Genomic DNA, 27,516 nt, shown 5'->3' on the forward strand with positions numbered 1-27,516 from the left:
GCTTAGTATAGGTTGGTTAGAGATCCATCAGTGACCCCCACTTGTCCTTGTTGCCCCTGCTTCATCATCGATGACTCGATCTATGTGATCGAAGACCAGGCCCCGACACCGCACATCACTTCCCCTTAGTTGCTCGACACTACTGGGTTACTATCGAGTACCGAGGGTGAACCTCTTCAGCACTTCTGATGTTAACCCTGTAGTGTAGTCATTCAGTCGTGACCATCGAGGGTGATTTCCTCCTTAACCACTTTCGATATGACTCTGTCGTGCAACCCCTCAAGTGTGAACCTCGGGGGTGATTCCTCTTACGTTCACCTTGATGATTACATCTAGTGGAATTCATCGGGGGTGATTCCTCGGGTTTTCCCCTTGATGTTTGGACACACGGATACTTGGACTTTACCACTGTTACTTGGAAAGATGGGTCGACCCTGAGGGGTACCCGCGCGAGCTTAATTGCGAGTGATGTGGAGTCGGGCGGACCTGGAAGGTGCCCGCGAGATAATTACGAGGCGTGGCCAGGCATTCCTAGCCCTTTCCGCAAGTCCTCGAGACGGGGCAATGGGGTCACATCTTCCGTGAGTCGCTGCTTGTTACCGCGCGTTCCTAGTCCACTACGATTTGGATATTTGATCCGAGGGGCCTCTGGCCTGATAGCACTAACCATCACGTGGGCATAGTATGGGCGTTCTGCGTCATATACATCAGCCGAAGCTTAATAGACGTCAGGGACTGAGCGGCGCGCGCCGGGTTGGACTGCGTAAGTGCCTGCCTTGTTGAAGGAGGTAGCTTGGTCTGCTCACCGGCCGCGTACGCAACGTGCATGAGTTCCCGGGGAGATGGCCCATGACCCCTGGGGGCATAGGTTTAGTCCGGCGTGCTGGCCTCTCTGTTAAGCCTAGGTCGGGTTGCGGCGTATTGTTTGGTCGAGGCCGGGCATGACCCAGGAAAGTGTGTCCGGCCGAAGTTAAGCGAGCGTGGTGGGTAAGTTGGTGCACCCCTGCAGGGAAGAAAACATCTATCGATAGCCTGTCCTACGGTAACGGACACTTGGAGTTGTATCCCGATCGATACAACTAGAACTGGATACTTGTGATGAGAACTAGATGGTGATGAGCATTGGATTGTGATGATAACTGGATAGTATGGCTCTGGGATGCCTTTCTCGCAGGGGGTTGAGAAAGGATCTCTGGCCGAGGTTGATAACACTGCTACTACTTTACTTTATGCTACTCTACTCCCTCCTGTTGCTGCAAGATGGTGGTTTCCAGAAGATGCTAGTCTTTGATAGGACTAGGCCTTATCTCTATTCTGGCATTTCTGCAGCCCAGTCCACATATACAGCCTTCCTTTGATAATGTTGCATATGTAGTGTAGATCCTTGCTTGCGAGTACTTTGGATGAGTACTCGCTGTTGCTTTGCTCCCCTTTTCCCTCTTTCTTCTTCTTTCCGGTTGATGCAACCAGATGTCGGAGCCCAGGAGCTAGATGCCACCGCCGATGCCTACTACTATGTGGAGACCGACGATGACCAGGAGTAGTTAGGAGGCTCCCAGGCAGGAGGCCTTGCCTTTTCGATCGTAGATGCTTTTGTGCTAGCCTTCTTAAGGCAAACTTGTCTAACTTATGTCTGTACTCAGATATTGTTGCTTCTGCTGACTCTTGTGTTTTTGAGCTTATGTATTCGAGCCCTCGAGGCCCCTGGCTTGTAATATAAGGCTGGTATTTTTTTAATTTGTGTCTAGAGTTGTGTTGTGATATCTTCCCGTGAGTCCTTGATCTTGATCGTACACATTTGCGTGTATGATTAGTGTACGATTGAATCGAGGGCGTCACAAGTTGGTATCAGAGCCAACTGCCTATAGGTAGCCCCCTTTCCAACTCCTTGGCCGAAATTGAGTCTAGTCACTGAAAAACTTTTACTAACATTGGCTGTGTGTCTTACGGGCCCACGTCGCCATTGGGTGGTATTAGGATCTTTTACTCCTCGTCTATGCTCTGGGATTCTGATCTCTCTTCTATTCGGGTTAAAGATTTTACTAACTCTGACTCTAGGATCTCGTACCCACTTTCTCCCGGAGAGCCCCTTCAGTCCAGATGGTCGCTTGCTGCTTCCGAAGATTTCGAAGATACTCTCCGATGTTTCCCCGAAACCCTTGTGCCCTTCGCCATTGCAATTCCATATCACCGATAAACCCCCTCTGGATAACTACATACACCCGTCGTTCATATTGTCATCCCAAGTTGATCTTGTTATTACAAGATGCCTAGTAATACTTTCAGGTATTTCGAAAATCCACTGTGCCTGCTACGTTGCAGCTCCTTTTCCGCCTGAATACATGTACGAATAATTCCTCACAATTATCGAGGATTCGTTCATCCCCAATTGTTTAGGTATTTCACAAAAGTCTTCGAAATACCATTCGATCTTCCAAAAATCCTCAGCAGCCTATTGTTGTTGAAATTCTTGTTTGCTTGCATTATGGTTAATTCCATATTTCTAGTAATCTTCATTGACATCCTCTGTCACTATCGTTCTGAGTCCCTTGATCCAGTATGTCGCGAATGCTCGTAATCCTTAATCAGATCCTAGCATTCATCCTTCCGGCTCAGACGTCACTCCAAACATGAGCTTGTTCTTGTCAAATCAAACCTTGATTGATTGTCGATCTGTATCGATTCAACTCAATTATGTTTTGATCAGAGCCTCTGCTTCAGATCTTCTGATTTGAAAATCGTAATTCCTTTGTATTCAAGCTTGGAAGTTATCCAGTTATATCTATAACCCGATGCCTTTGCATTCTTTCTTCTTCTGGGTGAGTATCAATTCTCACATCAGATCTTTTATGGACCGCCATATCCTTGGTTGGATTATTATCCAACAATGTCCTTCATATTCATTAAACTAGTGAGTTTTGCCCTGACACATAATGCCTTTGGTAATTTCTATCATCTGCCTTTGTCAACCATGCTCTGCTTTCGAGCTGGTATATTTTAATCCTGAAGTTAGTGGTATATGTTCCAAAGATACCCCTACGGGTTGAACCTTTGCCTTTCCTAATACGTGTGAACTCGAAAGAGATGTGAGTCATACTCTTCTAGTGCTTCACCAGATAAATCTTTCGCACTACAAATTCTTCAAAAACGAGGAGTGAATGAAAGGTTATGCATTGAAGAAGTGGGAGTCGACCTTGAACCTTTGTGTTCATGCCCATGGACCTAATGTGGATCTTATCATGGAAGCTTCTTGTGATATAATAATCCCCTTATTATAAGTTCATATGGTATCTATGTTTGGTCCTCTTCAACTGTGGTTCTCACCATGATTGTTCCCCTTTGATTCCATTTCTCGGACAAGTTAAAGCACTTGTCTTCTGCAGATCAATGCATCTCCGCAACCTTTATTTTGATCTTCCTTCGAGTATTACCCTTCGGTACCTCGAGAATAACAAAGAACCGTGTTGCTTCCTACGAGTCTTCATTTGGTATTGCTTCTCATCAATTTCAGATTTCCCCGGGTTTTGAGTTGTTAGTCACTCGAGAACGCCGATAAGTGAATTGATTCCACACTCAGATTCTATAACTCTTAAGTAATTTTTGTTGCTTACGAGTTTAATAATCCTTCAAGTCATTCCTAGCCTGATCGGCTGTATCATTACCGTGCTAAATTTTAACTGTGCTACCTGGTCCATCTTCCCGGAGCACAATTTTCGATGATGAGCTAAGCCTACGTCGATCTTCCTCGTCATATCATTTAGCCTTGAACAGAAAACTTGATTTCGAGTTTGTGTTGTACCCGTGGTTCCAATAACCTTTCGCTTCATCATTCCTTTGACTTGATGTCATCACCGATCGATTACATCTTCATGAAATCTCTCGACAAATGTGTCGTGATCATCATCAGCATTCTGAGCTCTTCCAGGATATCAGTCGAATTCATGATGAGAAATACAATCCTTGCCCCTCAATGATTTGTGTTATCATCGACAACATTCTTGCCTTCCCCAACACAAACTTGTTCATATAATTTTGGAAATACATCCTTTTTGGCATGTCGATGGGTTGTTGCTGAGCCCGTCGGCCACACCCTCATCTTTTCCTTGCTGAAATTGTATGACTTATTTTTCTAAGTTGTTTCCGATGGATCCTTTGTGTTCCCAAGGTCTGCCCTTTACCTGATGACCATGCCAATGCTATCCAAAAGTATGACTGTGTTACTCCGAACATCATTAAGAACATTGAAGGCGCAATGATAAATGTTTCTTAGTCAATTATCCAAACACCGTTGTATGGGTAAACATCATGATTCTCCTTGCCCCATTAACTAAATGGATAAGTACTTGATGTCCTGTCATGTATATCATGCTCTGTTTGTTCTTGGGAAGCATATACTCTAATACTTTTGTATAAGCCCCCTTTTCATTTCCATTGGTCTGGTTAAAATAATAACCACATTTTCCTTTCCATTGTTTTGTTTAACCTTTCTTGTGATCTATATGATCTAAGCAGTAACAGTTCCAATTTGTCAGTAAGACCTTGTTATCATTGTTGTTGACATTCCGGTAACCACCGATGGACGAGAACTTTGCCTATTGGTCCGCCACGTTCAACGAGCAGGAAAATAGTTCTCTTCGTCCCTCGCCCTTGGTACCAACATTGTTGACAACATGACTAATAGTCTATCATCTGACATGCCTTTCTATCGGCCCCCTTTCTACTTTTAACCCACATGGTGGGCTCATAACCCACAGTTCCGCAGGATCGGAACCTAACTCTCATGTATATCCTTTATTCCGAAGTATCATTTGCTCTTGGCCTTGTGTGTTGTCACGAGCCACCGTCCGAGAGATGATCTATTCCCGATGCTCTGAACCCCCTTCTCACACTCTGTTCAGGTATCGATCGTTTGTCCATTCGCTTGAAACTTCCTATTGCACCTTCATACTTTGCTCTCGGTGTTTATTAAGTTTCAACTCGAGAGATACTTCTGCCTCATTCCCTGAATTGTTCACCGGATAATTAACCCTATAAGGGTCCGTTCTCCCGCAGTTACCCCTTACTCCACCGCTAAAATCTCGGGACGAGATTTCTTGTAGTGGAGGAGATTTGTAACGCCCGGATAATCAAGCTACAGTAATCCCCTACTAATGATGCCAAGTCATCACTGTTACTGTTGCTAATCTCACGTTGATTCAAAACCAATTCAAATTCAATTTTAAATTAAAGTCAGATAAATTATTTCTCCAAACAGTAAAACAAAAATGTTTGTTGGGTCGCAAATATTCACTAACTAAATGTCATGAGTGATTCAACATCATTTGAGGTAGCTAATTTCCCCTGGGAATTAAAGCAGTTACAAATAAGCATTTTTTAATGCTTTTCTGTTTGTGAAAAATCCAAATCAATTCAAACTCCTCCCAAACCTTTTATGGCAGGTGCCAAATATTGTAATGTATTTATTTGGCCAAGTCCCACATTTTACAGAACTCCTTTTGGCAGCTCAAATATTGCATAACATTTATTCCTGTAAAAAAGAAAAGAGCAAAAGAAAGGAAAAGGGAAAAGAGAGAAGCCACCCCACCCCCTTTGCCACACCGGGCTTTAGCCCAACCCAACAAGCCGGCCCACTTTCCCCGCGCGGTTGATCCCCTCCATCACTGCTCCTCCGATCGGGGCGCGTCCCCGCCGGACCGAGCGCGCCGCCCCGTACTGCCACGTCGCCGGCGAAGGGATAAGGGCAGCCCTAACGACTCGCACTCCCTCCCCACTCACCTGCCCTCCACCCAGATCCATTCGCCCCCTCTCCTCGCAGCCCCCCCTCTCAGATCCCCTTCCTGGCCTCTCCCTCTCGCTCGGATGCCCACCCAACATAGCCGTCGCCGCCGTCCTTCGTCATCTCCACGGCCACCGTGCCTTCGACGCGTCCTGGCCGTGCTCGTCGGCATCACCGTGAGCTGCCGCGTCTTCTGGAGCCGCTGGAAGGAGCCGAGGAGCTCTGCATCTCCGACCACGTCGTCGTCTTCCTCGGGTCGCCGGTGATCCCTTTCTTCCCCGATGACGTTCTGCAGCTCCTAAACCGTCACGGGCCTACGTGTGAGCCGCGCGGTGAGCCTCTCCGTCTCCTGCTCCCCTCCGTTAGCCTCTTCGCGCGCCGTAGCTACCTCGTCGCCGTTGCCCTCGAGCCCGACCAGCCATGCCTTCTGTTGCCACCGGTCCTCGTCGTTATGGTCATCTCCGGCCACCACCGCGCCCGCCTGCGCTCACCACTGCCCCGACTGCCACTTGCTGCTTCTGCTCCGCTCCGCTGCCCCGCGCCGCGACCCCCCAGTGCTTTCCTCCGCGTCGCTGGCCGACCCAGTCCGCCCCCTCGCGCATGTGCGTCTGCCCGGGGCACGCCCCCCTGCTCTGCGTGCTTGCTCCGCAGCCGCCCGCTACCGTCTTACCCGCTCGCCTCTGCTGCTCCGCTGTCGTCGTCGCCTTGCTCGTCGCGCGCCTGCACCTAGCTGCTTGCCGCCATGCCTCGTCGCTCGTGGTCGGGCCCGACTCCGGCCGCCGCCGCTGCCTAGCGCCGGCCAGGCCCCGCGAACCCCCCCCCCCCCCCCCCCCCCCCCACAGGTCGCAGCCCCGGCCGGCCGGCCGCGCCCATGGCCGCCGGTGCCCACGCGCTGTGTGCGTGTGTGTTTGGGGCCGACCCACCCCCCCTTTGCTTATTAGTACTAATGTTGATTAGTGCTAACCCCCCCTCTTCTAAATCTCCACTTAAAAAGATATACTAAATCTGTGAGAATGACACCTGGGCCCCACTACCCAGGTTTGACCAGTCAACAGTTGACTAGTCAACTGTGACTGGACTAATTGATTGGGTCAACCAAGCCCCCGGCCCCACATGTCATTGGCTGTGGCTAGCCCGTGCTGTGTATAAAATGTATATTCTGTTTCTAATTCTATTTAATAATAAATCTAGGATCTTCATAAAAATGCTAAAATCTCTAGAAATTCGTAGTAAATAAACCGTAACTCGGATGAAAATATTTTCTACATGAAAGTTGCTCAGAAAAATCCAACGAATCCGAATATGTGGTCCGTTCATCTGTCACATGCCCCTAGCATGCTGAACATGGAACTTTCCTCCTCCGGTCATCTGTCTGACACAGGTCCGGAACCGGGAAAACATTCCCGGTTGACTTCCCCCTTCGCCGATATCGTGTAGCACCGCGTTAGAACACGTCTAGCTCTGTCTGTTGTCCTGTTATGCACTTGCTTGCTATGTATTTACTGTTTCCCCCCCCTCTTCTCTTCGATAGACCCCGTGACGATGTTGATGCCCCTGTGATCGACTACATCACCGATGACCCCTCCTTCTCGTCTGAGCAACCAGGCAAGCCCCTCCCCTTTGACCATCCCGATATCGCTCATTCCATTCTCTCATGCTTGCATTAGATTTTGCTACTGTTATTGTTTGCTCCTATTCTAATGCATAGCCTGCTTTTGTATCTACCGTTGTACCTTGCCTGCTTATCCTAAACTTCTTAGTATAGGTTGGTTAGAGATCCATCAGTGACCCCCACTTGTCCTTGTTGCCCCTGCTTCATCATCGATGACTCGATCTACATGATCGAAGACCAGGCGCCGACACCGCACATCACTTCCCCTTAGTTGCTCGACACTACTGGGTTACTATCGAGTACCGAAGGTGAACCTCTTCAGCACTTCTGATGTTAACCCTGTAGTGTAGTCATTCGGTCGTGGTCATCGAGGGTGATTTCCTCCTTAACCACTTTCGATACAACTCTGTCGTGCAACCCCTCAAGTGTGAACCTCGGGGGTGATTCCTCTTACGTTCACCTTGATGATTACATCTAGTGGAATTCATCGGGGGTGATTCCTCGGGTTTTCCCCTTGATGTTTGGACACACGGATACTTGGACTTTACCACTGTTACTTGGAAAGACGGGTCGACCGTGAGGGGTACCCGGGCGAGCTTAATTGCGAGTGATGTGGAGTCAGGCGGACCTGGAAGGTGCCCACGAGATAATTACGAGGCGTGGCCGGGCATTCCTAGCCCTTGCCGCAAGTCCTCGAGACGGGGCAACGGGGTCACATCTTTCATGAGTCTCTGCTTGTTACTGCGCGTTCCTAATCCACTACGATTTGGATATTTGATCCGAGGGGCCTCTGGCCTGATAGCACTAACCATCATGTGGGCATAGTATGGGCGTTCTGCGTCGTATACATCAGCCAAAGCTTAATAGACGTCAACGACTGAGAGGCGCGCGCCGGGTTGGACTGCGTAAGCGCCTGCCTTGTTGAAGGAGGTAGCTAGGTCTGCTCACCGGCCGCGTACGCAACGTGCATGAGTTCCTGGGGAGATGGCCCATGACCCCTGGGGGCATAGGTTTAGTCCGGCGTGCTGGCCTCTCTATTAAACCTAGGTCGGGTTGCGGCGTATTGTTTGGCCGAGGCCGGGCATGACCCAGGAAAGTGTGTCCGGCCGGAGTAAAGCGAGCGTGGTGGGTAAGTTGGTGCACCCCTGTAGGGAAGAAAACATCTATCGATAGCCTGTCCTACGGTAACGGACACTTGGAGTTGTATCCCGATCGATACAACTAGAACTGGATACTTGTGATGAGAACTGGATGGTGATGAGCATTGGATTGTGATGATAACTGGATAGTATGGCTCTGGGATGCCTTTCTCACAGGGGGTTGAGAAAGGATCTCTGGCCGAGGTTGATAACACTACTACTACTTTACTTTATGCTACTCTACTCCCTCCTGTTGCTGCAAGATGGTGGTTTCCAGAAGATGCTAGTCTTCGATAGGACTAGGCCTTCTATCTATTCTGGCATTTCTGCAGCCCAGTCCACATATACAGCCTTCCTTTGATAATGTTGCATATGTAGTGTAGATCCTTGCTTGCGAGTACTTTGGATGAGTACTCACAGTTGCTTTGCTCCCCTTTTCCCTCTTTCTTCTTCTTTTCGGTTGATGCAACCAGATGTCGGAGCCCAGGAGCCAGATGCCACCGCCGATGCCTACTACTACGTGGAGACCGACGATGACCAGGAGTAGTTAGGAGGCTCCCAGGCAGGAGGCCTTGCCTTTTCGATCATAGATGCTTTTGTGCTAGCCTTCTTAAGGCAAACTTGTCTAACTTATGTCTGTACTCAGATATTGTTGCTTCCGCTGACTCTTGTGTTTTCGAGCTTATGTATTCGAGCCCCCGAGGCCCCTGGCTTGTAATATAAGGCTGGTATTTTTTTTAATTTGTGTCTAGAGTTGTGTTGTGATATCTTCCCGTGAGTCATTGATCTTGATCGTACACATTTGCGTATATGATTAGTGTACGATTGAATCGAGGGAGTCACATGCCAGACCCTCCAGCTCATCAAGTGGAGGTTGAAAATATTGAGGCTGCCACCACCAACACTGATGAAGCCAATGACGTAGTCATGGCTGAAATAAATGTGGAGCCTGCACCAACCAGTGTGCCAGAAGTGAATGAAGCCAATGATGCGTCTCACCTGAAGCCTCTGTTGTGCAGCCTGAAGCCACTGTTGATGCCACTGCTCCTGTTCCGCCGCCAAGGCCACACACTATCGAGCAAGCATTCAACTATGGCCAGCTTATCACTGTCAAATGGCCTGTTCTGACTCCTCCGCCTGCTGCTGGTCCTCAGTTTGATTACCACGTTGAGCAAAGGCCTCGAGTTCAGAAGCCAAAGCCAAGGTTGCCCAGGTTTCCAGGTACGGCATCAGCACCCGGATCTTTTAATATCAATGGATTCAAGGCACACAACACTTTCTTTGACAGAGCCAAGAACCCCTACTCAAGGGCAAGAATTTCTTCTGATTGGTTCTGGAGTTATCAGCAGTGAAGTTATTACTCATGCATTCTGTACAATCAAGGTCACATTTTCCCACATATGTGTCTTGATACTGAAGCCATAACTGGTCTGCCCTGTTTGGAAGAAGCTCTGGACTACTTCAGAGAGTCTGGCTTGCTGCAGTTCGTCACAGATAAGGAGAACTGGAATGAAGAATTACTGCTCCAATTCTATGCCACTCTGCATATTCGTGGCTACTACAGGGATACAAAGACATGGGTTCTCGAGTGGATGACAGGCAATGTTCATCATGAAGCCAAAGCCTTTGATGTCATTGAGCTTACTGGCCTGCCCACTCCAGGTGAACTTTATGAACCTGGTTGTCAGCTTCACAATGATGCTATCGAGAGCATCTTCCACCAGCCTGAGCCCAATATGAGTCAGATGCTCAGCATGATGAAGCCTTTGCCTCCAGATGCTGAATATCCTAAGGAGTTCTTTGTTGAAGACCTTGAGTATCTGCCACGTACTATCTATCACATCATAAGGCAAACTCTCTGGTCCATCAAAGGACATTCTCCTAATGCAAAGCTGGAAGGCGCAATGAAGACTTTGGTCTTTCATATTCTTCATGGCAAAAGCTTCAATGCACAAGATTTATTTATCCGCCAACTTGCTGCATCAGGGTCTGACATATTTGGTCTGAAGTTCTATGCTCCCTGGATCATGCGTCTGATCAAGCTCCACTCTGCCTTCAACTATCAACCCTCTGCACGCAATCATATCATCTTTTTGCCAGAAGTTGATTTGTCTGTTGAAGCCATATACCCAGAGCCTGCAAAGGAGCCCCTTAGTCTTGAGAATGCTGACCATCAAAGCTTCACCCAAAACATTGAAGGAATTCAAGCTGTTGCTCGAGTCTATCCATTGGCTGGGATTACTCGCTTGCCTCACCGAGCGCAAACTGAAGCTACTGAGAGCACAATTGCCCAAAGGCCTAAGAAGCGCTCCCGCGTTTTCAATAACCGAGAGCTTCTGGTTGCCCTTCATCAGAAACAAGATAAGCATCATGACTGGCTGAAGCGCCAAATGCAAAGCCTCTTGGTGGACGTCAATCGCATTCGCAATCTTGTCACCAAGAATGCTTTTGTCACTCACGAGACCTGTCGGCGATCATGGAAGAGTTTGACACTGCTCAGTGCTGAAGCAGATCTTCAAGATGATGGCTTCACTGAAAGATTCAAGTTTTACTCCACTCCTCCATGGAATGCTGTCCTACGTCGAACTCCATCTCTTGAAGACTCTGACTATTCTTCCTCTGCTGCAACTGTGAATGCCAAAGTGATCGATGAGGAAGACGATGCTACTTCACCGCCCCCTACTTCTGCAAGAATCGACACTGCACCAAGCTCGTCTGCACCGCCAAACAACAACGACAACCCTGCTGCTTCACCTACTCCTCATGGGGACGAGTAGACGCTCTGTGTCTTCAAACCTTTTTGGTCATTACTGACAAAAGGGGGAGAAGCATACGAGTTTGATAGTCTTCAAGCGGGTTCATATGGGCGGTTGCTTTATATTTTGCCTAGTGTTTACAACTCTCATTTTTGATACATTTGGTTCTTTGAGTTGTAACACTTAAACTCGATGGTCGTCTGCTACTTATTTGCTATTCTGTGATGCGATGATAAATTCCGCATGTGTGATGATAACTTCCGCACTTAGGTCATTCTGCAGACGTCCATTTTTCATTATGCATGTCATTATCTTCGTTATATCTTATCATGCATGATGAAGTGTCGTCATAAGTTGAAGAGGATCTCCACAAGTACAACCTGCCATGTGCATTTGCATTCCAAAAGCAAATTACTTATATGCACATCTTCAGGGGAAGCCTTTGTAACTTATGAAGACAATGCTCTATCCTTTACAATTTCACACACTTTATCCCCGTTGAAAACTTCAACCAGTTTGTCATCAATCACCAAAAAGGGGGAGATTGTAAGTGCATCTAGTGCCACCCCTAGTTGGTTTTGGAGTATTGACGACAAATTTGGTTGAGGGACTAATGTGTTTATGAGAATTGCAGGATAACACAGGTAGTGTCCCTCATTGATTCGGTTTACCTACCGGAGATGACCACCAAAAATGTATGAAGACATTGACGACAATGGTGGTATGTGAAGATACTCATATTGAAGACTATGACATGAGAAGACATTCAGTGAAGACTATGGAGCGCGAAGACTTAGTTGTTTCGTTGTTTCCTTTTCTTCTTTGTTGAGTCATAGGAACCACCGCACTGTTAAGTGGGGTCCAAGTGAACAAAGTCAGAATGACTGGAGTGATGCTCAACCCAAATCCTATGTCTTCGAGCGAAGACAATGAGAGAAAATCTTATCTAGAGCTGGATAAGTCAGCTTTGCTTGTAGCCCAAGTAAAGTTGTCGTGTGTGTTTGAAATCTGACCATTGGAACACGTGTCAGTTCCTTAGTGACCCAGGGTCATTACGGACATATCAGGTCGGGTTGCCTAGTGGCTATAAATAGCCCACCCCCTACACCATAAATTGGTGGCTGCTCAGAGTTAGTGCACGGCTTTTGTCGTTTGAGAGCAACCCACCTCGAAGCCTTTGAGAGAGAGAAATCCTTGCGAGGACAAAGCCCAAACACCTAGAGCCAAAGAGTGTTAGGCATCACTGAAGTCTTTCTGTCTGTGTGACCTGAAGACTTATGACACTTGAGGACTGTGAATCCTCCAGCCGGTTAGGCGTCGCGTTCTGAGCATCCAAGAGTCATTGTGGATCGCCGGTGAACGAAGTCTGTGAAGGTTTGGAAGTCTACCTTGAAGACTTACCAGAGTGATTGGGCGAGGACTGTGTGTCCTTAGCTCAAGGGGAATAAGGTGAAGACGCGGTCTTCTGAGTTGAATCTCAGCCTCCCTAACTAGACGTACAGTTGTCACAGCAACTGGAACTGGTCCAACAAATCATGTGTCTTCAACAAGGTACTGGTTCTATCCTCTTCCTCTCTTTACTTAGAGTTTGTCTTCGTGAAGTCATTGCCTGTTTGTCATACCTGTTTGACTTCATTGCTTGACTACTATTGTTGTTTGGCTTCATACCATCTTCCATCCTGATCCTTACTACCTAGCTGCTATTAGTCTTCGTACGTTCACGCTATTGCTTACTTGACCATGGCTTGCTTAGTGTAGTTTATCTTTCGCTGCATATCAATTGGTTCATTTCTACTGTTTGTCTTCGAAACTTCCATGTTTTGAAGACTTCCATAAAAATCGCCTATTCACCCCCCCTCTAGTCGATAACTAGCACTTTCAGATTTCTTAAAGAAGAGTCGTATATGATGCAAACCAGAAGATTTTGTCGATCCTAAATGTGCTATCAAAATGTGCAAGCTCCAGCGATCCATCTATGGACTGGTGCAAGCATCTCGGAGTTGGAATATACACTTTGATCGATGAGTTGATCAAAGCATATAGTTTTATATAGACTTGCGGTGAAGCCTGTATTTACAAGAAAGTGAGTGGGAGAACTACAACATTTCTGATAAATATATGTGAATGGCATATTGTTGATCGGAAATAATTTAGAATTTTCTGTAAAGCATAAAGGAGTATTTGAAAGGAGTTTTTTCAAAGAAAGACCTCGGTGAAGCTGCTTACATATTGAGCATCAAGATCTATAGAGATAGATCAAGACGCTTGATAAGTTTTTTCAATGAGTACATACCTTGACAAGATTTTGAAGTAGTTCAAAATGGAACAGTCAAAGAAAGAGTTCTTGCCTGTGTTACAAGGTGTGAAATTGAGTAAGACTCAAAGCCCGACCACGGCAGAAGATAGAAAGAGAATGAAAGTCATTCCCTATGCCTCAGCCATAGGTTCTATAAAGTATGCCATGATGTGTACCAGATCTATTGTGTACCCTACACTGAGTTTGGCAAGGGAGTACAATAGTGATCTAGGAGTAGATCACTGGACGGCGGTCAAAATTATCCATAGTGGAATAAGGATATGTTTCTCGATTTATGGAGGTGACAAAAGGTTCATCGTAAAGGGTTATGTCAATGCAAGTTTTGACACTGATCCAGATGACTTGCATCGACATATTGAAAGTAGGAGCAATTAGCTAAAGTCTCAATCTGGATACATATTGAAAGTGGGAGCAATTAGCTAAAGTAGCTCCGTGCAGAGCATTGTAGACATAGAAATTTGCAAAATACATACTGATCTGAATTTGGCAGACCCGTTGACTAAACTTCTCTCACAAGCAAAACATGATCACACCTTAGTACTGTTTGGGTGTTAATCACATGGTGATGTGAACTAGATTACTGACTCTAGTAAACCCTTTGAGTATTGGTCACATGCCGATGTGAACTATGGATATTAATCACATGGTGATGTGAACTATTGGTGTTAAATCACATGGCGATGTGAACTAGATTATTGACTCTAGTGCAAGTGGGAGACTGAAAGGAAATATGCCCTAGATGCAATAATAAAGTTTTTATTTATATTTCCTTCTATCATGATAAATGTTTATTATTCATGCTAGAATTGTATTAACCGGAAACTTAGTACATGTGTGAATACATAGACAAACATAGTGTCACTAGTATGCCTCTACTTGACTAGCTTGTTGAATCAAAGATGGTTAAGTTTCCTAGCCATAGACATGAGTTGTCATTTGATTAACGGGATCACATCATTAGAGAATGATGTGATTGACTTAACCCATTCCGTTAGCTTAGCACTTGATCGTTTAGTATGTTGCTATGCTTTCTTCATGACTTATACATGTTCCTATGACTGTGAGATTATGCAACTCCCGAATACCGGAGGAACACTTTGTGTGCTACCAAACGTCACAACGTAACTGGGTGATCATAAAGGTGCTCTACAGGTATTTGTTGAGTTGGCATAGATCAAGATTAGGATTTGTCACTCCGATTGTCGGAGAGGTATCTCTGGGCCCTCTCGGTAATGCACATCACTATAAGCCTTGCAAGCAATGTAACTAATGAGTTAGTTGCGGGATGATGCATTACGGAACGAGTAAAGAGACTTGCCGGTAACGAGATTGAACTAGGTATTGGGATACCGACGATCGGATCTCGGGCAAGTAACATACCGATGACAAAGGGAACAACGTATGTTGTTATGCGGTTTGACCGATAAAGATCTTCGTAGAATATGTAGGAGCCAATATGAGCATCCGGGTTCCGCTATTGGTTATTGACCGGAGATGTGTCTCGGTCATGTCTACATAGTTCTTGAACCCGTAGGGTCCGCACGCTTAACGTTCTGTGACGATTTGTATTATGAGTTATGTGATTTAATGACCTAAGTTTGTTCGGAGTCCCGGATGAGATCGGGACATGACGAGGAGTCTTGAAATGGTCGAGACGTAAATATCGATATATTGGAAGGCTATATTCGGACATTGGAAAGGTTTTGAGTGGTTCGGGTATTTATCGGAGAGTTACGGGAATTCGCCGGGGAGTATATGGGCCTTATTGGGCTTTAGGGGAGAGAGAGAGGCAGGCCGCGCGCCCCCCAAGGCCTAATCCGAATTGGACTAGGGGGAGGGCGGCGCCCCCTCCTTCCTTCTCTTCTCTCTTCCCCTTCCTTCTCTCCTACTCCTACTACTTGGAAGGGGGGGGGGGAATCCTACTCCCGGTGGGAGTAGGACTCCCCAGGGCGCGCCATAGAGAGGGCCGGCCTCTCCCCTCCTCCACTCCTTTATATACGGAGGAGGGGGGCACCCCATGAAAACACAAGTTGATCAGTTGATCTTTTAGCCGTGTGCGGTGCCCCCTCCACCATAATCCACCTCGGTCATATCGTAGCGGTGCTTAGGCGAAGCCCTGCGTCGATAGCATCACCATCACCGTCATCACGCCGTCGTGCTGACGGAACTCTCCCTCAAAGCTCTACTGGATCGGATTTCGTGGGACGTCACCGAGCTGAACGTGTGCTGAACTCGGAGGTGCCGTGCATTCGGTACTTGGATCGGTCGGATCGTGAAGACGTACGACTACATCAACCGCGTTCTCATAACGCTTCCGCTTACGGTCTACGAGGGTACGTGGATGACACTCTCCTCTCTCGTTGCTATGCATCACCATGATCTTGCCTGTGCATAGGATTTTTTTAAATTACTACGTTCCCCAACAAAACCTATGGCCCCCGGGTCTATTTTCCATCATATAAGTTTCTAATCTATTTTACTTTGCAATCTTTACTTTTCAATCTATAACATAAAAATACCAAAAATATTTATATTATTATCTCTATCAGATCTCACTTTTGCAAGTGGCCGTGAAGGGATTGACAACCCCTTTATTGTGTTAGTTGCAAGGTTCTTATTTGTTTATGCAGGTACAATGTGACTTGCGTGTAGTCTCCTACTAAATTGATATCTTGGTTCTCAAAAACTGAGGGAAATACTTACGCTACTTTGCTGCATCACCCTTTTCTCTTCAAGGAAAAACCAACGCAGTGCTCAAGAGGTAGCAGTGGGTTGTGCTCTCCTCGAAGCACCCCCGGGCGCTACCTTTGCCCATCAGGTGTCTTCTGGTCCATAAAAAATCTCCGTAAAATTTCGCTGCATTTGGAATCCGTTTGGTATTGATTTTCTGCGATGTAAAAAAATACAAAAAACAGCAACTGGCACTTGGCACTATGTCAATAGGTTAGTACCAAAAAATGATATAAGATGACTATAAAACATCCAAGATTGATAATATAACAGCATGGAACAATAAAAAAATATAGATACATTGGAGACGTATCACCATACTACAGGCAGGGTCCTCTTGCCCAAGTTGATCACCAGCTACCGGCAACCTGGACTGCCTACCTCAATATGCTTCAGGAGATCCGAGACCTAAAGGTGCATCAACAACTACAGCAGGATCTGGTGGAGCACCTATGGAGGCTCAAGGGCAACGCCTAGCTCGACGTGTGATGAAATATGAGTTTTTATTTGTTGAACTATATAATTTGTATTGAACTATTTGATTTCTATTGATTTTCTGTGATGAACTATGTGATAAAAAATACTTCTGTTGAATTCAAGCAGAACCACGACAAATATGGGCCGCTTCGCGTCGATACCGAGCCATTTTTCGCCGAAAGTGGGTCGAAAAGCGGGCACATTTGCGCCAAAAAAGGGGCCGATATCAGCGTATGGGTGTGACCTGGGGGCGATGGCTGGGTGCCCAACCGCCCCAGAGCTGATTATACCGCCGGCTCGCCCCAGGTGGCGCTTTTTGTGCCTCGGGGGGGGGGGGGGGGGGGGGCAACGGCTGCAGATGCTATTAGGAGAGCCAGCGATGGGTGGATCCATGGGGCATGTGCCGTGCGGAGGTGGCGGTTTAAGAGAGAGAGAAAATCAGTCGGTTGTTTTAAATGGTTTCCCCTGTTTTAAGGCACGAAAAAGCACCCGGAATAAATCTCAGGGCATGAAAAACATATTTTTTTGGGCATGAAAAAGTGATGGCTCCAACAAATGTCATAAAATAGGACACGACTACTCGAATAGCTACCCTACAATAGGCAGCACTTCTTTCTTCTACACGTATCATCAAACACATGCAAGGCTCAACTGGCTCGTTCTTTTACTGATTCAGACACAAGTTCATATGTTTGACACAAACACAAAATATCGGTGGATAGTTGAGTAGCCTGGTAGTATTTCCTCCTAACTAGCGGGCGAAGGTGCGGCGGCACGCCGTGCCCGTGCAAGTGCCGAGCCACACCAAGACCAGCGACACTCCTCCAACAACGCGACCAGATCGCCGTAGAGGGGACCACTATCCCCTCTCGCCCAGGCCGAGGGCGTCGATGAGACAAATTTGCTAATGAAAAAGGAAAAAAGTACGACCACTATCCCCTCTCGCCCAGGCCGAGGGCGTCGATGAGACAAATTTGCTAATGAAAAAGGAAAAAAGTACAATTATGGGAATACATTGTATTGGTCAGGTGAGACAAATTTGCTAATGAAAAAGGAAAATCCAGTGAAGTGCAATTGTTTCTTTACAAATAAGCTATCATAAGAAAATGTGAAAATAGAAGATTGACAGGCTAAAACAATTAGATCTTCCAGTAACACAGATGGTTTGACTCTCCAGTTGTGATAGTACATTTTCCGAATGCATAGATTTTTTCTGAATTCACAAAGATTTTTCCAACTTGCGAACACTTTTCATATTCGCGATTAGTTTTTCAATTCATGGACACTTTTTGAACTTGCGAATATTTTCTGAATCATAAACATTTTTTAATTTTGCCCTATTTCCCAATGTACGATCGTTTCATAAATTCATGAACACTTTTTTTAATTCATGCACAATTTTTCCTAAATCATGAACAATTATTGAATTGGCGACCAATTTTGAAATCATAAACATTTTTCAATAATCACCATTTTCCCAATTTGCTTATATTTTTCGAATTCGTAGACATTTTTCTGATTCGGAGGTATTTTCTGAATTCAGGAACAATTTTCAAAGTCAGAACATTTGTGGAAGTAGTGCACATTTGTTGAATCCACAAGCATTTTATTACTTCATAATATTTTGGAAAATAGTAGAAAACATTTTTAAAAATCCATGTGCACGTTTTGAATTCATGTTTTTTTCCCGAATCTATAAAATACGGAGCATTTTTTGTTTTCACGAAAAGAGAAACAGGGCCAGCCCAACTGCGGACGAGTTTGCTCACATTCCATCGCGTAGGGCGCGGATTAAAAGCTCCCCGTGGGGGAAGGCACAGTGGCGTGACACCGATACACTGTTTGCCACCACTTGCATCTCCTCGCGCCCGCACGGTTACCAAGGATCCAAACCCCTCATAGACTGGTAGTCATCAAAGCAAACCCCTCCATAATCCACTCCCACCGCCGCAGCATCGCCGTACCTCCTCCTCTTCTCCCCAAGGATCGATCCTTCCAGAACCTGCTGCGTCGGAGAAACCCTAGCCCGACGCGGCGCGATGGGGGCGGCGGAAGGTGCGCTCGGCGTCGAGGAGGCCGCCGGCGGGGGCTCCCCTCCGCCTCGCCTCGCCACGCTCGCGCTGGCCCGCGCTGGGAGCGGGACCGGCCGCAGGGGCGCCCCCGGCATCCGCCGCGAGGCATTCGAGGAGCTCGTCGCCGACGGCCACGTGGCGGCGGCGGCTGCATGCTTCCCGCGCCGGGCGCAGACGGAGGTGAGGCTCTCGATCTTTTTCCCTCCCAAGGTGAATAGCATTTCTGTTCCGGGTCGTGGGCACTTGGCATGCTTGTCCGAATGGTGAATCGCTTAAATTCGGCGTTGGATTCGTATGCGTCGTTGGCATGTTGATTTGCAAATGCCGGCGCCGATTGCTGATCCACGTGTACTGTTTCAGTCCACATGAATTTGGTTGTTGATGATGCTGGCATGTTTACATCGCAATGGCAGGAGGTGCATATAAGGAACCGAAGCAGATGAGTAGAAAGTATGTACAATGTAGGAAAACAGGAACTGTTGATGAGATCTTATAAGCTGCATTGGGCTGGTTGTCGTAGCTTTCATAAGCGTTAGCACATTAAGGTTTTTGCATATGAATTCAGCTTTTCATTTTCTGCGTTGGTGCCATGGCCCCTCTATCTAATTCGTTCTGTATATTTCTTTTTATGCTTTCAGGGGCTGCCCGTTATTCCATCAATCAATTTTTCACAGCAACCCTTTGAACATCGTGGACTTGGGTGTGGGTGTGATGGGCTGTAGAGGGTTTCACTCGAGCTTTCAAGCCGCACAGAGTGGACTTTCTCTAAATACTGGTAGATATGCTATGTTGTGGATAGCCCAATTTGCCATAATCTTGTGAGCTGGGATCGCATTTAAAAGTAGGTGACGATTCATATTCATACTACTGCTTGCTTGTGCAGATATTTTCATAACAAATACTGTGAAGCCTGATTTTCCACTTGCCAACCAGATGGTTGGTAACCTGAACAAAACTCATTGGGCTAAGGTAAGATTTCTCTTCAGCTTGCTTTTGAAAACCTTTGATCATGCTTCTAATTACGTACAACTGAACCCTGGTCGCTTTTGTAGGCCGAGAATGAAGTGAATAATTCAAGGATAAAAACAAGCCCAGCAAATGCAGAATACAAGATGGTCTGTTTGAGTGAAAGGAACTGTTCTGAACAAATGTAAGTGGGCTTACTGATATTTGTTGTTTAATGATGCTTAATTAAAATTGTTTGGACTGGATGCATGGCATCTTTAGATTTCCGTGAGAGAGCTATTTAGATCTTTTTAGTGTTCTGAGCAGTTTTAGTTATTGTTTGAAAGTACTTCAATAAATGAGCTATTGTTAACCAGGTGTTTTTATGCCTATCTAGGTTTTCCCTGAAGCAATTAGAAATACCAGTTTATGCTTACTTTGTGAAGAACCGTGGCATGGAGCTGAGATACTCTGGTGATTTCCCTTGTATTAATGTGAGGAAACCAAAGCGGCCAGCATATCTTCCTATTGAGGTTTGACTATTCTTCTAATTCAAATGTAGTTTCTTGGTTGTGCCTTATTTGTGCAATTCCTGATAAGTGTTTCTCTGCCAGCTCTGCTCGCTTGCGCCTTTGCAATCTTTGACTACCTTAGAAAGATCACCATTTGTCGAGAAGTCCAGGCAGATACTTCTAAAAAGGATGTCAGTTTTGTCTGATGTGAGTGGCTTCTTTATTCTAGCTCAGTAGCTGTACACGTCTGTTTTTAACTGTACCGTCGTCAATGTCAATTTGCCAGGTAATGAGATGCAGCAGCTACGGTACAGAATCTATGCTGAGCGCATGTAGAATTCCAATATTCCAAGGCTTTACGCAAGTGGCTGGTAGGATACTGCAGCCCCCCAAGGTCAGTCAGAGCAGACTGCTCTATATTTATTTAGTCATCATTTACATTGCGTTTCAAATATCTTGTCACCTCTTTGGTTTCCAGTATGTGCATCTTAAATGTTATTTGTTTCAGCATTGGCTGATTGTTGAATTTCCTTATTCATGTATTTTTACTAATAACTGCTTGACAACTGCTCAATATATCACATTTAATTTCATTACTATGTGATTTGCTCAATTATCCGGGTGACAAAATTGCGGAACCGGTTTATAGATGTTTACACTCGGTCAAATCTGTTGCTGTGATGTGATTATTTATTTTAAAAACATATCTGCAACAATCCTAAGAATTCCAATTTTGGTGACAAGTGATGTGGTTCAATGATGCATTGTTTCCTATATTGCATTGGTAATTAGGTCTCTAGTGTTGTCTTAACTAGATGATACCCCACGCGTTGCTGCGGAGATATCATCTAGTTGCCTCTCGGATTTTTCAGTTTCAGTTTAAGGAAAAATAAATAAATTCTGTGAATTTATACTAGAAGTGCCCCAGTCATTTGAATTGCCCCCAGTAAATTTCTCCATTAATACTATCAAGAGTTCAATGTTGACTATCTCGGTAGTTAATATTATCAAGAGTTCGAATAGTTTTAACTATCTGCTGGAAAATTTAGATCTTAGCTGTTAATACTATCAAGAGTTCAATGTTGACTATATGGTTATATTTATTGCATGTAGGTACCAGGATCAAAGCTGCTTGATTTTTGTCTTGCTTCTGAAATTCTGATGTATCTACATATTATTAGGTCTACAGTTGGATCAATCAAAATCATTCATTGAAGGAGGGTATCATATTGATAATGACCTGGTGTTTCTACCACAAGAATATCCTAGGAGCTCACCATGGTCTCATTTCTACTTATGCATTGGCAACCCTGGTTCTGTATATTTTTGATGTGGTCAACAGTTGTTTTACTAGGCCAGAGGTGACTTTTCTATCTTGCATTTTACTACCCTGACATGAAAAACAGTTCTTATTTGTTGCTTTTGCATTTTCAGGTGTTGCACATATTCATGGAGTTTTTCAGCAAGTTTGATTGCGAGATAAAAAAGTCTAGCTTGTGGGAACCAGTTTCTACCAGTTACCTTCCAAATGTGACTGGTAATCTATGTCTCCTTGGCCTACTCTTATTTGAGTGTTAGTTAGATTGGTAGTGAGCAAGTCCTTCTTGGATAAAATGCAGCTATGTATATGCAATTATACCTCATATCCGGGATATCCAGGGTGAGTCAACAATTTGTTCCGAAGCACCTACATGTGGTAGATCGTTTACTAACAAGCATTAACTGCGTTTTGCCCCAGCCTAGTGCCTATCTTACCTAAGGCACGGCTAGTGTGATTAAGTGCTAGGCATTATGTTGCCACCTAGCGCCTAGGCGAGCACCCCCCCCCCCCCCCCCCTAGTAAAGGCCTACATATACAAGTCTAAAAACATGTATGCCCGTATGCTCTGAAGGGTTCTTATTCTAGCTACAGTTGCTCAATTAGCTCATCTTGGCCGTTCCTGGTGTGGATGCTTTTTGGATTGCTGCATATGATTGCATTAAGAAGAAATGTACAGAGTACAAACACACACCCATACACCCCACTAAAAAGCTATAAATTGACGTGACACAAGCAAGAAAAAAAGACAACCCACACTCAAACCATGATCAAACTAAGACTTCCCCATGATCAGTCTGTCCAAGCCTTCAGCCCCAGCCAAGGACCAAAGTTGTGCTTTGTCTTTTATGACCAGCAACACCCTTTGGATATTAGGCGAACTCCTGTTGAAGACAGGTCATTTTGATGCTTCCAAATCATCCAAGCACAAAGAGTGATTAAGGAGTTTCAACCAGCCTGCATAGAACCTGCCATCATAGAGATAGTTCTGACTACCAATCAAAGAAACGAGCAGAAGCTGATTGGCAAGATGTCTAAACAGGAGGGACCAGGTCTCTTTTGCAAACACACAAGAGGCAAGAATGTCATGAATCATTTGCTCTTCCTTATCGCAAACGGGCAACATTCTGGATGTGGCAAACCCCTCCGAGAAAGGCGGTCAGCCATCCAACATCTATTATAGCCTTATGGTCAACATAGGAAGAAATAACATTTCTTAGGGGGCCATGGTTTCCAAATCAACTTCCAATGTTCCAGACCAACTGAACCAATAAAGAACGCCTCATAAGCCGTTTTTGTCGAATACTGACCATCTCCAGCAAATATCCAAGAATGCTTATCTTGTACTCCCTCCGTCCGGAATTACTTGTCGCCCAAATAGATCTATCTAACACTATTTTAGTGCTAGATACATCCATTTGAGCGTCAAGTAATTCCGGACGGATGGAGTATGTCATTATGGAGCTCCACTTCGGACATAAGGTCCCATTATGTACCCAGCAACGTCCAACCAGCACACCATGAACCGTACGCCTATTTGCCTGGCACTTAGGTTCGAGGGCAAAAAGGTGCGGAGCAAGGTCAGCAATGGACTGCAACTCCAACCATCTATCCGTCCAAAAAAGGGTGTTACGACTTACGATCATCACCCATCACCGAGATTAGTGGTGGAGAAGAGAGCCTTGACAAACTTTGGGCCAGGTTCACTACACAAGTTCATCCTTGTGTCAAGGTTCTCTTCTCCACCGCTATAATCTCTGGGTGTTATGCAGCCATAGCCATCGCATTGGTGGGGCCCAACCATAAGTTTTTAAATCAAGAATACCGAGACCTCCAAGCTCCTTGGATTGGCAAACCTTCGGCTATGCAATCAAACAATGACCACATGTTGCCTCTTAACTTCCTCTCCACAAGAAACCCCTTCTGGTTTTATCAATTGCCCTCAAAGCCCAAGGATGTCTTGTTCTCCAAGAAGTGCTGGCTTTTGATAGTAAATGAGGTTTGAAGCAGTATATTTTGGTATTTTTGTTGATTTATATATGAATTTGGAGTTTGCTAACCACATGTGCCATGCAGTTGGGTATTTGGAAGCAGTTGGGAATTTGGCTAGTTTGTCCCCAAATGGCGAAATCTTGTAGCTATATAAGCCCAACTATGTTGGCATTTGGAAGCAGCAGGGATCCAATCCTTGTAGCTATTGCTGAAAAATTCTTATTCAGCTGTTAAGAGAGATGCTGCCACTCTGGACATTGTGTTTTTGTTATTAGTTATTACTATTTTGAATTTCATTTGACCCCCTTTTATACCACTTATGTCAGTAGGAGACTTAAGTCTCGTAGTCTTGGTACCAGCCTATAATAGAACTGCCTAAAGAAGTAATGTAATAAGCATACTTGTACTACTTTTATTCATTGTTACAGGCATTGTTCTGAAAATGTATTTGGTTGACTAAGTAGAGTATCCATCTTATCGATTATCTAGCAATTCAACATCATAACAGAGTCCTTGCTGTAATGCTTATTTCTCAATATCTTGTCTTGTGATGATTTCAATACTGTGATTGATCCAGCCTTGTACAGGCAGTGAATTCTTCATTTTGCTGTGTTCACAGGAAGTTCCATTTCTGCAAGAAGACTAAAAGCATAATATGTGTTTGTTTTGCAGGCAATTTCTTCAGAATTCCTAGTGCCTATTCTTTTGGGGTGCAAATGCTGTCAAATGCTCAGTCTAGTTCCAAACTTATAGATCTTGAAGGATATCGTACTAAGTCCGCCTCCTTGATGAAGATGGAAGGGATAACAAGTGGGAAGAAGAGGAAGAAAACGTCAATTGAGCAGCCGCTGGACCCTCCTGCAGAGAAAATTCATATAAGAGGTGATGAGAAAGTGGAAGAGGCAATGTTGCCTGATGCTCGTGAGAAGAAGAAATTTACTCCTATTCGCAGGCGAATAAAGATACAGGATCTCCGGAGGCAAATTAAATTGGGGACCCGAAGCAGATTTCATGCCAAGGAGTGGATTTGTGAAAATTGCACTTGGACCAATAAGCCCCAGAAGCATTTAATTGCGTATCTTCCTCCTTTCTTTTGCGAAAATTGCCAATATGATCTTCTTAAAATGGTAAGCACATATGTCCTTGTAAATTAATTTATGGTATTGAGCTTCATATGTGCTGAGGATATGTAGTGGACGCAGTTTTCTGTAATTTCTAGTTTGGTAATAGTGATTACTGCAAGTAAGTATGTAGTTCTATTATGGCTGTTTCCTTTTTGCCCTTGGACATTTTTTTTTCATGCGAGTCCCTACTGTCATCTAATTTTCCAAAGTATTTTAGGGTAATTATGAATTTTCATTTTCAATGGCTGATGTCACTGTAAACGGCTTTTCACCAATTGGCAATATCAAGGATCAAGGAAATACAGGTGTCTTCCTGGATTGCATTTGTCTGATTTATGTTCTTTATTTTATGACTGTTTGCTTCTAGTTTGCTTACGATGTTTTCTATTTGATTTAGATCATTGCACAGTGTATTCAACCAATCAGTGTCTTGAGATAACAGATAGGATGTCAAAGATTCTAGTTGGTAAAGAACCTGAAGGGGTATGCAATGAAGGGCCTATTCTTTCTACAAAGGATCTTTTAGCAAAGACCGAAGATATGATGATAAGGTGTAACATCAATCAGAGGAAGGGGGATCATAAATTTAACCGCAAAACCTTAGTCGTAGCATTTGAGGTTGCTGAAGCTGAAGGCGTGAACGTAGTATTGACAAAAGTCGAACAAGTACGTGATGCGTTCTTGTTGCTTGTTTTACATGTTTGGTCTTGGTTCTTTTTTTAGTTTATGTTTTGATATATATTGTGATGTGATTTCAATGATTCTATCTCAGGATAATGAGATGAAACCAAGGACTGTCAAAGCTTTGGTAAACAGTTTGTGCCCTGCGATTTTGCTAGCATAGCCCAGAAACTTGCAGATGGTATCCCTCAGGTTGGCAGCTTTCTTTCGGGAAAGAAGTTGTACAACCTTAAGCATGGTCAGATATACAAGGCCCCAGGGATGCCAGAAGACGAGAATCACAAAAAAAAGGTGGTATGGCATGCTGTTGTTCGTATTGGGGCAGGCAAAAGAAGAAAGAAATATTTTTATCATTTTGTGAACTCACTAGGTGTTAAGTTTTGCCTGAGGATACCTATAAATCCATCTCCAAGACCTAAATCCACATGGGTTGGAGGAGTCCAGTGTGGAAAGTCTAAACAGTTTCCGGGTGGATTTGGGAAGGTTCGCGCCAGTGATGTCATGCTGGATACATTGCAATTTGTTAGATATCCAGACTCCAACACACAGAAACAGCCTTGGGTCTCGTTTAATTACTGTGCTGTCCGTAAGTTTTGATTGAGCTTTGCTCCTTTTGTTTGATCATATTGGTTTCCTTGTGTGATACTTCATATTTGTTTTCATAATTTAAGCCTGCTGAAGTATTAGCATATGCCCAACGATTGAAGTTGGAGTTAGTATTGGAGTTGCTCCCATGTACTGTTTTGCTTTGCATGCTAGTTGGTAGACTAGTGTTACACATGCATGTGGACTGGCCGTACATCTTTCATGAATACTATAATGATATATCTTGGCAACAGAAAGACAACACCAGAATAAGAAGCCCATATTATGAATATGTTTTGTTTTTCCATTCAACTTTCATTTTTGGCATGAATGTAATTTTGAACATAAGCTGGAAAAAAACCCATATCAGTTGAAATATTCTAGTTAGTATGTGGCTTCTCTGTTCTTCAGAGAGAGCGATAAAATGCCTTATATGATTTTGGTAGTGTATTTTGGCTGAATGTTTGAATAGTATGTGGCTTTTATGAAGCAGGTTGAAGTAGGCAGCCAGAAAGCTTCAGTTAGTGGTTCCCAGATTTCGGATGCTGGGCCTTCTGAAATGGATTTACCAAGAGTTATCTGACTTCACATGAACAATCAGCAATATCTGTATCCGAGGCCAAACGCGGCACTTCATTATTTCTTGCACTTCGCACAAAGGTAACCTCATGGGAATACTTTATTGTCTCTTTATTTTATTGGAGAGGTACTAAAATCATTTTGCCTTGTTCCAGAGACCCACTCTTCTCCAACAGCTGTTCAATGTTTATGAATACCTCATATGTCATCTGATTTACTTGTGCAGTGACCATGCTAATGCTGCAACATTTGCAATATTGTTTTGATGAAATGGTGGGGCAAAATTGCGAAGGATTCAATTCCGAGGAGAAAAAAGCTTGACTGCCAGCATGAAGATGAGCGATTACCTCAGAGCAGCCCTAGGAGAAGGAAACCATGTCTGGTTTTGAAAACAGAACAAGCAGAAGAAAAAAAAGGTGGTGTACAGTCTTGTTGCTTGATTGTTTGATCAAGTCTATCCGGAGTACTGAGTACGTGGCCTGTATAATTCTCGAATGCTTGTTATGTGTCCTTGGGCATCTTAATATTTGATATGGCGTCGAGCCAAGTCGCGGAGCAGTAGCTAGATTTCTTGTTTTCAGAAAGTGACTGGACTTCTCATTGCTCAAGTATAATCTATTTCATTATGTCTTACCTGAGATCTCACGTTGTAGTGAAACGTATATGATGGTCAAATGTCAAAGCCTAATATGTTTAGGAAGTATGCGACCATCCGCATCATTCAAAACCCTGGCGTGTGTGCAAGTACACTGATGCAGTGACTCGTGTGACACATTAGCAATGCTGCCCCCTCTGTGCAAGTACACTACTTTTTAAGATTTCAATGTGAATTACAAATGAAGCAAAATGAGTGAATCTTAAAAGTTTTAAAGTATGTCTATATACATCCGTATATAGTCTG

At 44.6% G+C, this 27,516-nt stretch overlaps 2 protein-coding genes across 4 annotated transcripts; both read left to right on the plus strand.

Moving 5' to 3' along the window:
- The first annotated feature begins 5,785 nt into the window (after positions 1–5,785).
- On the plus strand, positions 5,786–16,048 carry LOC147961217 (uncharacterized). Its single transcript, XM_087537183.1, has 2 exons — positions 5,786–6,108; positions 7,308–16,048. Exon 2 carries the CDS (start codon positions 9,928–9,930, stop codon positions 11,302–11,304), a length of 1,377 nt encoding a protein of 458 aa, XP_087393309.1. The 5' UTR covers positions 5,786–6,108; positions 7,308–9,927; the 3' UTR covers positions 11,305–16,048.
- A 1,147-nt stretch (positions 16,049–17,195) lies between these two features.
- LOC125524858 (uncharacterized) lies at positions 17,196–27,328 on the plus strand. Of its 3 annotated transcripts, none has more exons than XR_015611645.1 (15): positions 17,196–19,059; positions 19,518–19,654; positions 19,763–19,848; positions 19,932–20,029; positions 20,222–20,357; positions 20,439–20,543; positions 20,623–20,730; positions 21,518–21,697; positions 21,771–21,873; positions 24,319–24,773; positions 24,988–25,075; positions 25,168–25,436; positions 25,543–26,037; positions 26,530–26,696; positions 26,842–27,328. XR_015611645.1 is itself a non-coding variant. In XM_087536919.1 (13 exons), the coding sequence occupies exons 2-13, from the start codon at positions 19,591–19,593 to the stop codon at positions 25,612–25,614; spliced, it is 1,764 nt and encodes a 587-aa protein (XP_087393045.1). In that variant the 5' UTR covers positions 17,196–19,059; positions 19,518–19,590; the 3' UTR covers positions 25,615–26,520. The 3 variants fall into 3 exon arrangements, 1 of the variants encoding a protein (XP_087393045.1); XR_015611646.1 differs by lacking the exon at positions 17,196–19,059 and adding an exon at positions 19,079–19,424; XM_087536919.1 differs by lacking the exons at positions 26,530–26,696; positions 26,842–27,328 and having other exon boundaries at positions 25,543–26,520.
- Positions 27,329–27,516: the final 188 nt, after the last annotated feature.

This window comes from Triticum urartu, chromosome 7A (genome assembly GCF_056163025.1).
Source record: "Triticum urartu cultivar PI428250 chromosome 7A, HENAU_Tu73, whole genome shotgun sequence".
Taxonomy (NCBI): Eukaryota; Viridiplantae; Streptophyta; class Magnoliopsida; order Poales; family Poaceae; genus Triticum; species Triticum urartu.

Bases quoted from the DNA above. Each gene is read 5' to 3' on its own strand.
- LOC147961217 (XM_087537183.1), top strand. From the start codon at position 9,928: ATGTGTCTTGATACTGAAGCCATAACTGGTCTGCCCTGTTTGGAAGAA.
- LOC125524858 (XM_087536919.1), top strand. From the start codon at position 19,591: ATGGGCTGTAGAGGGTTTCACTCGAGCTTTCAAGCCGCACAGAGTGGA. The intron at 20,030-20,221 runs GTAAGTGGGCTT...ATGCCTATCTAG, and splicing joins AGGAACTGTTCTGAACAAAT to GTTTTCCCTGAAGCAATTAG. The intron at 20,358-20,438 runs GTTTGACTATTC...TTTCTCTGCCAG, and splicing joins CAGCATATCTTCCTATTGAG to CTCTGCTCGCTTGCGCCTTT.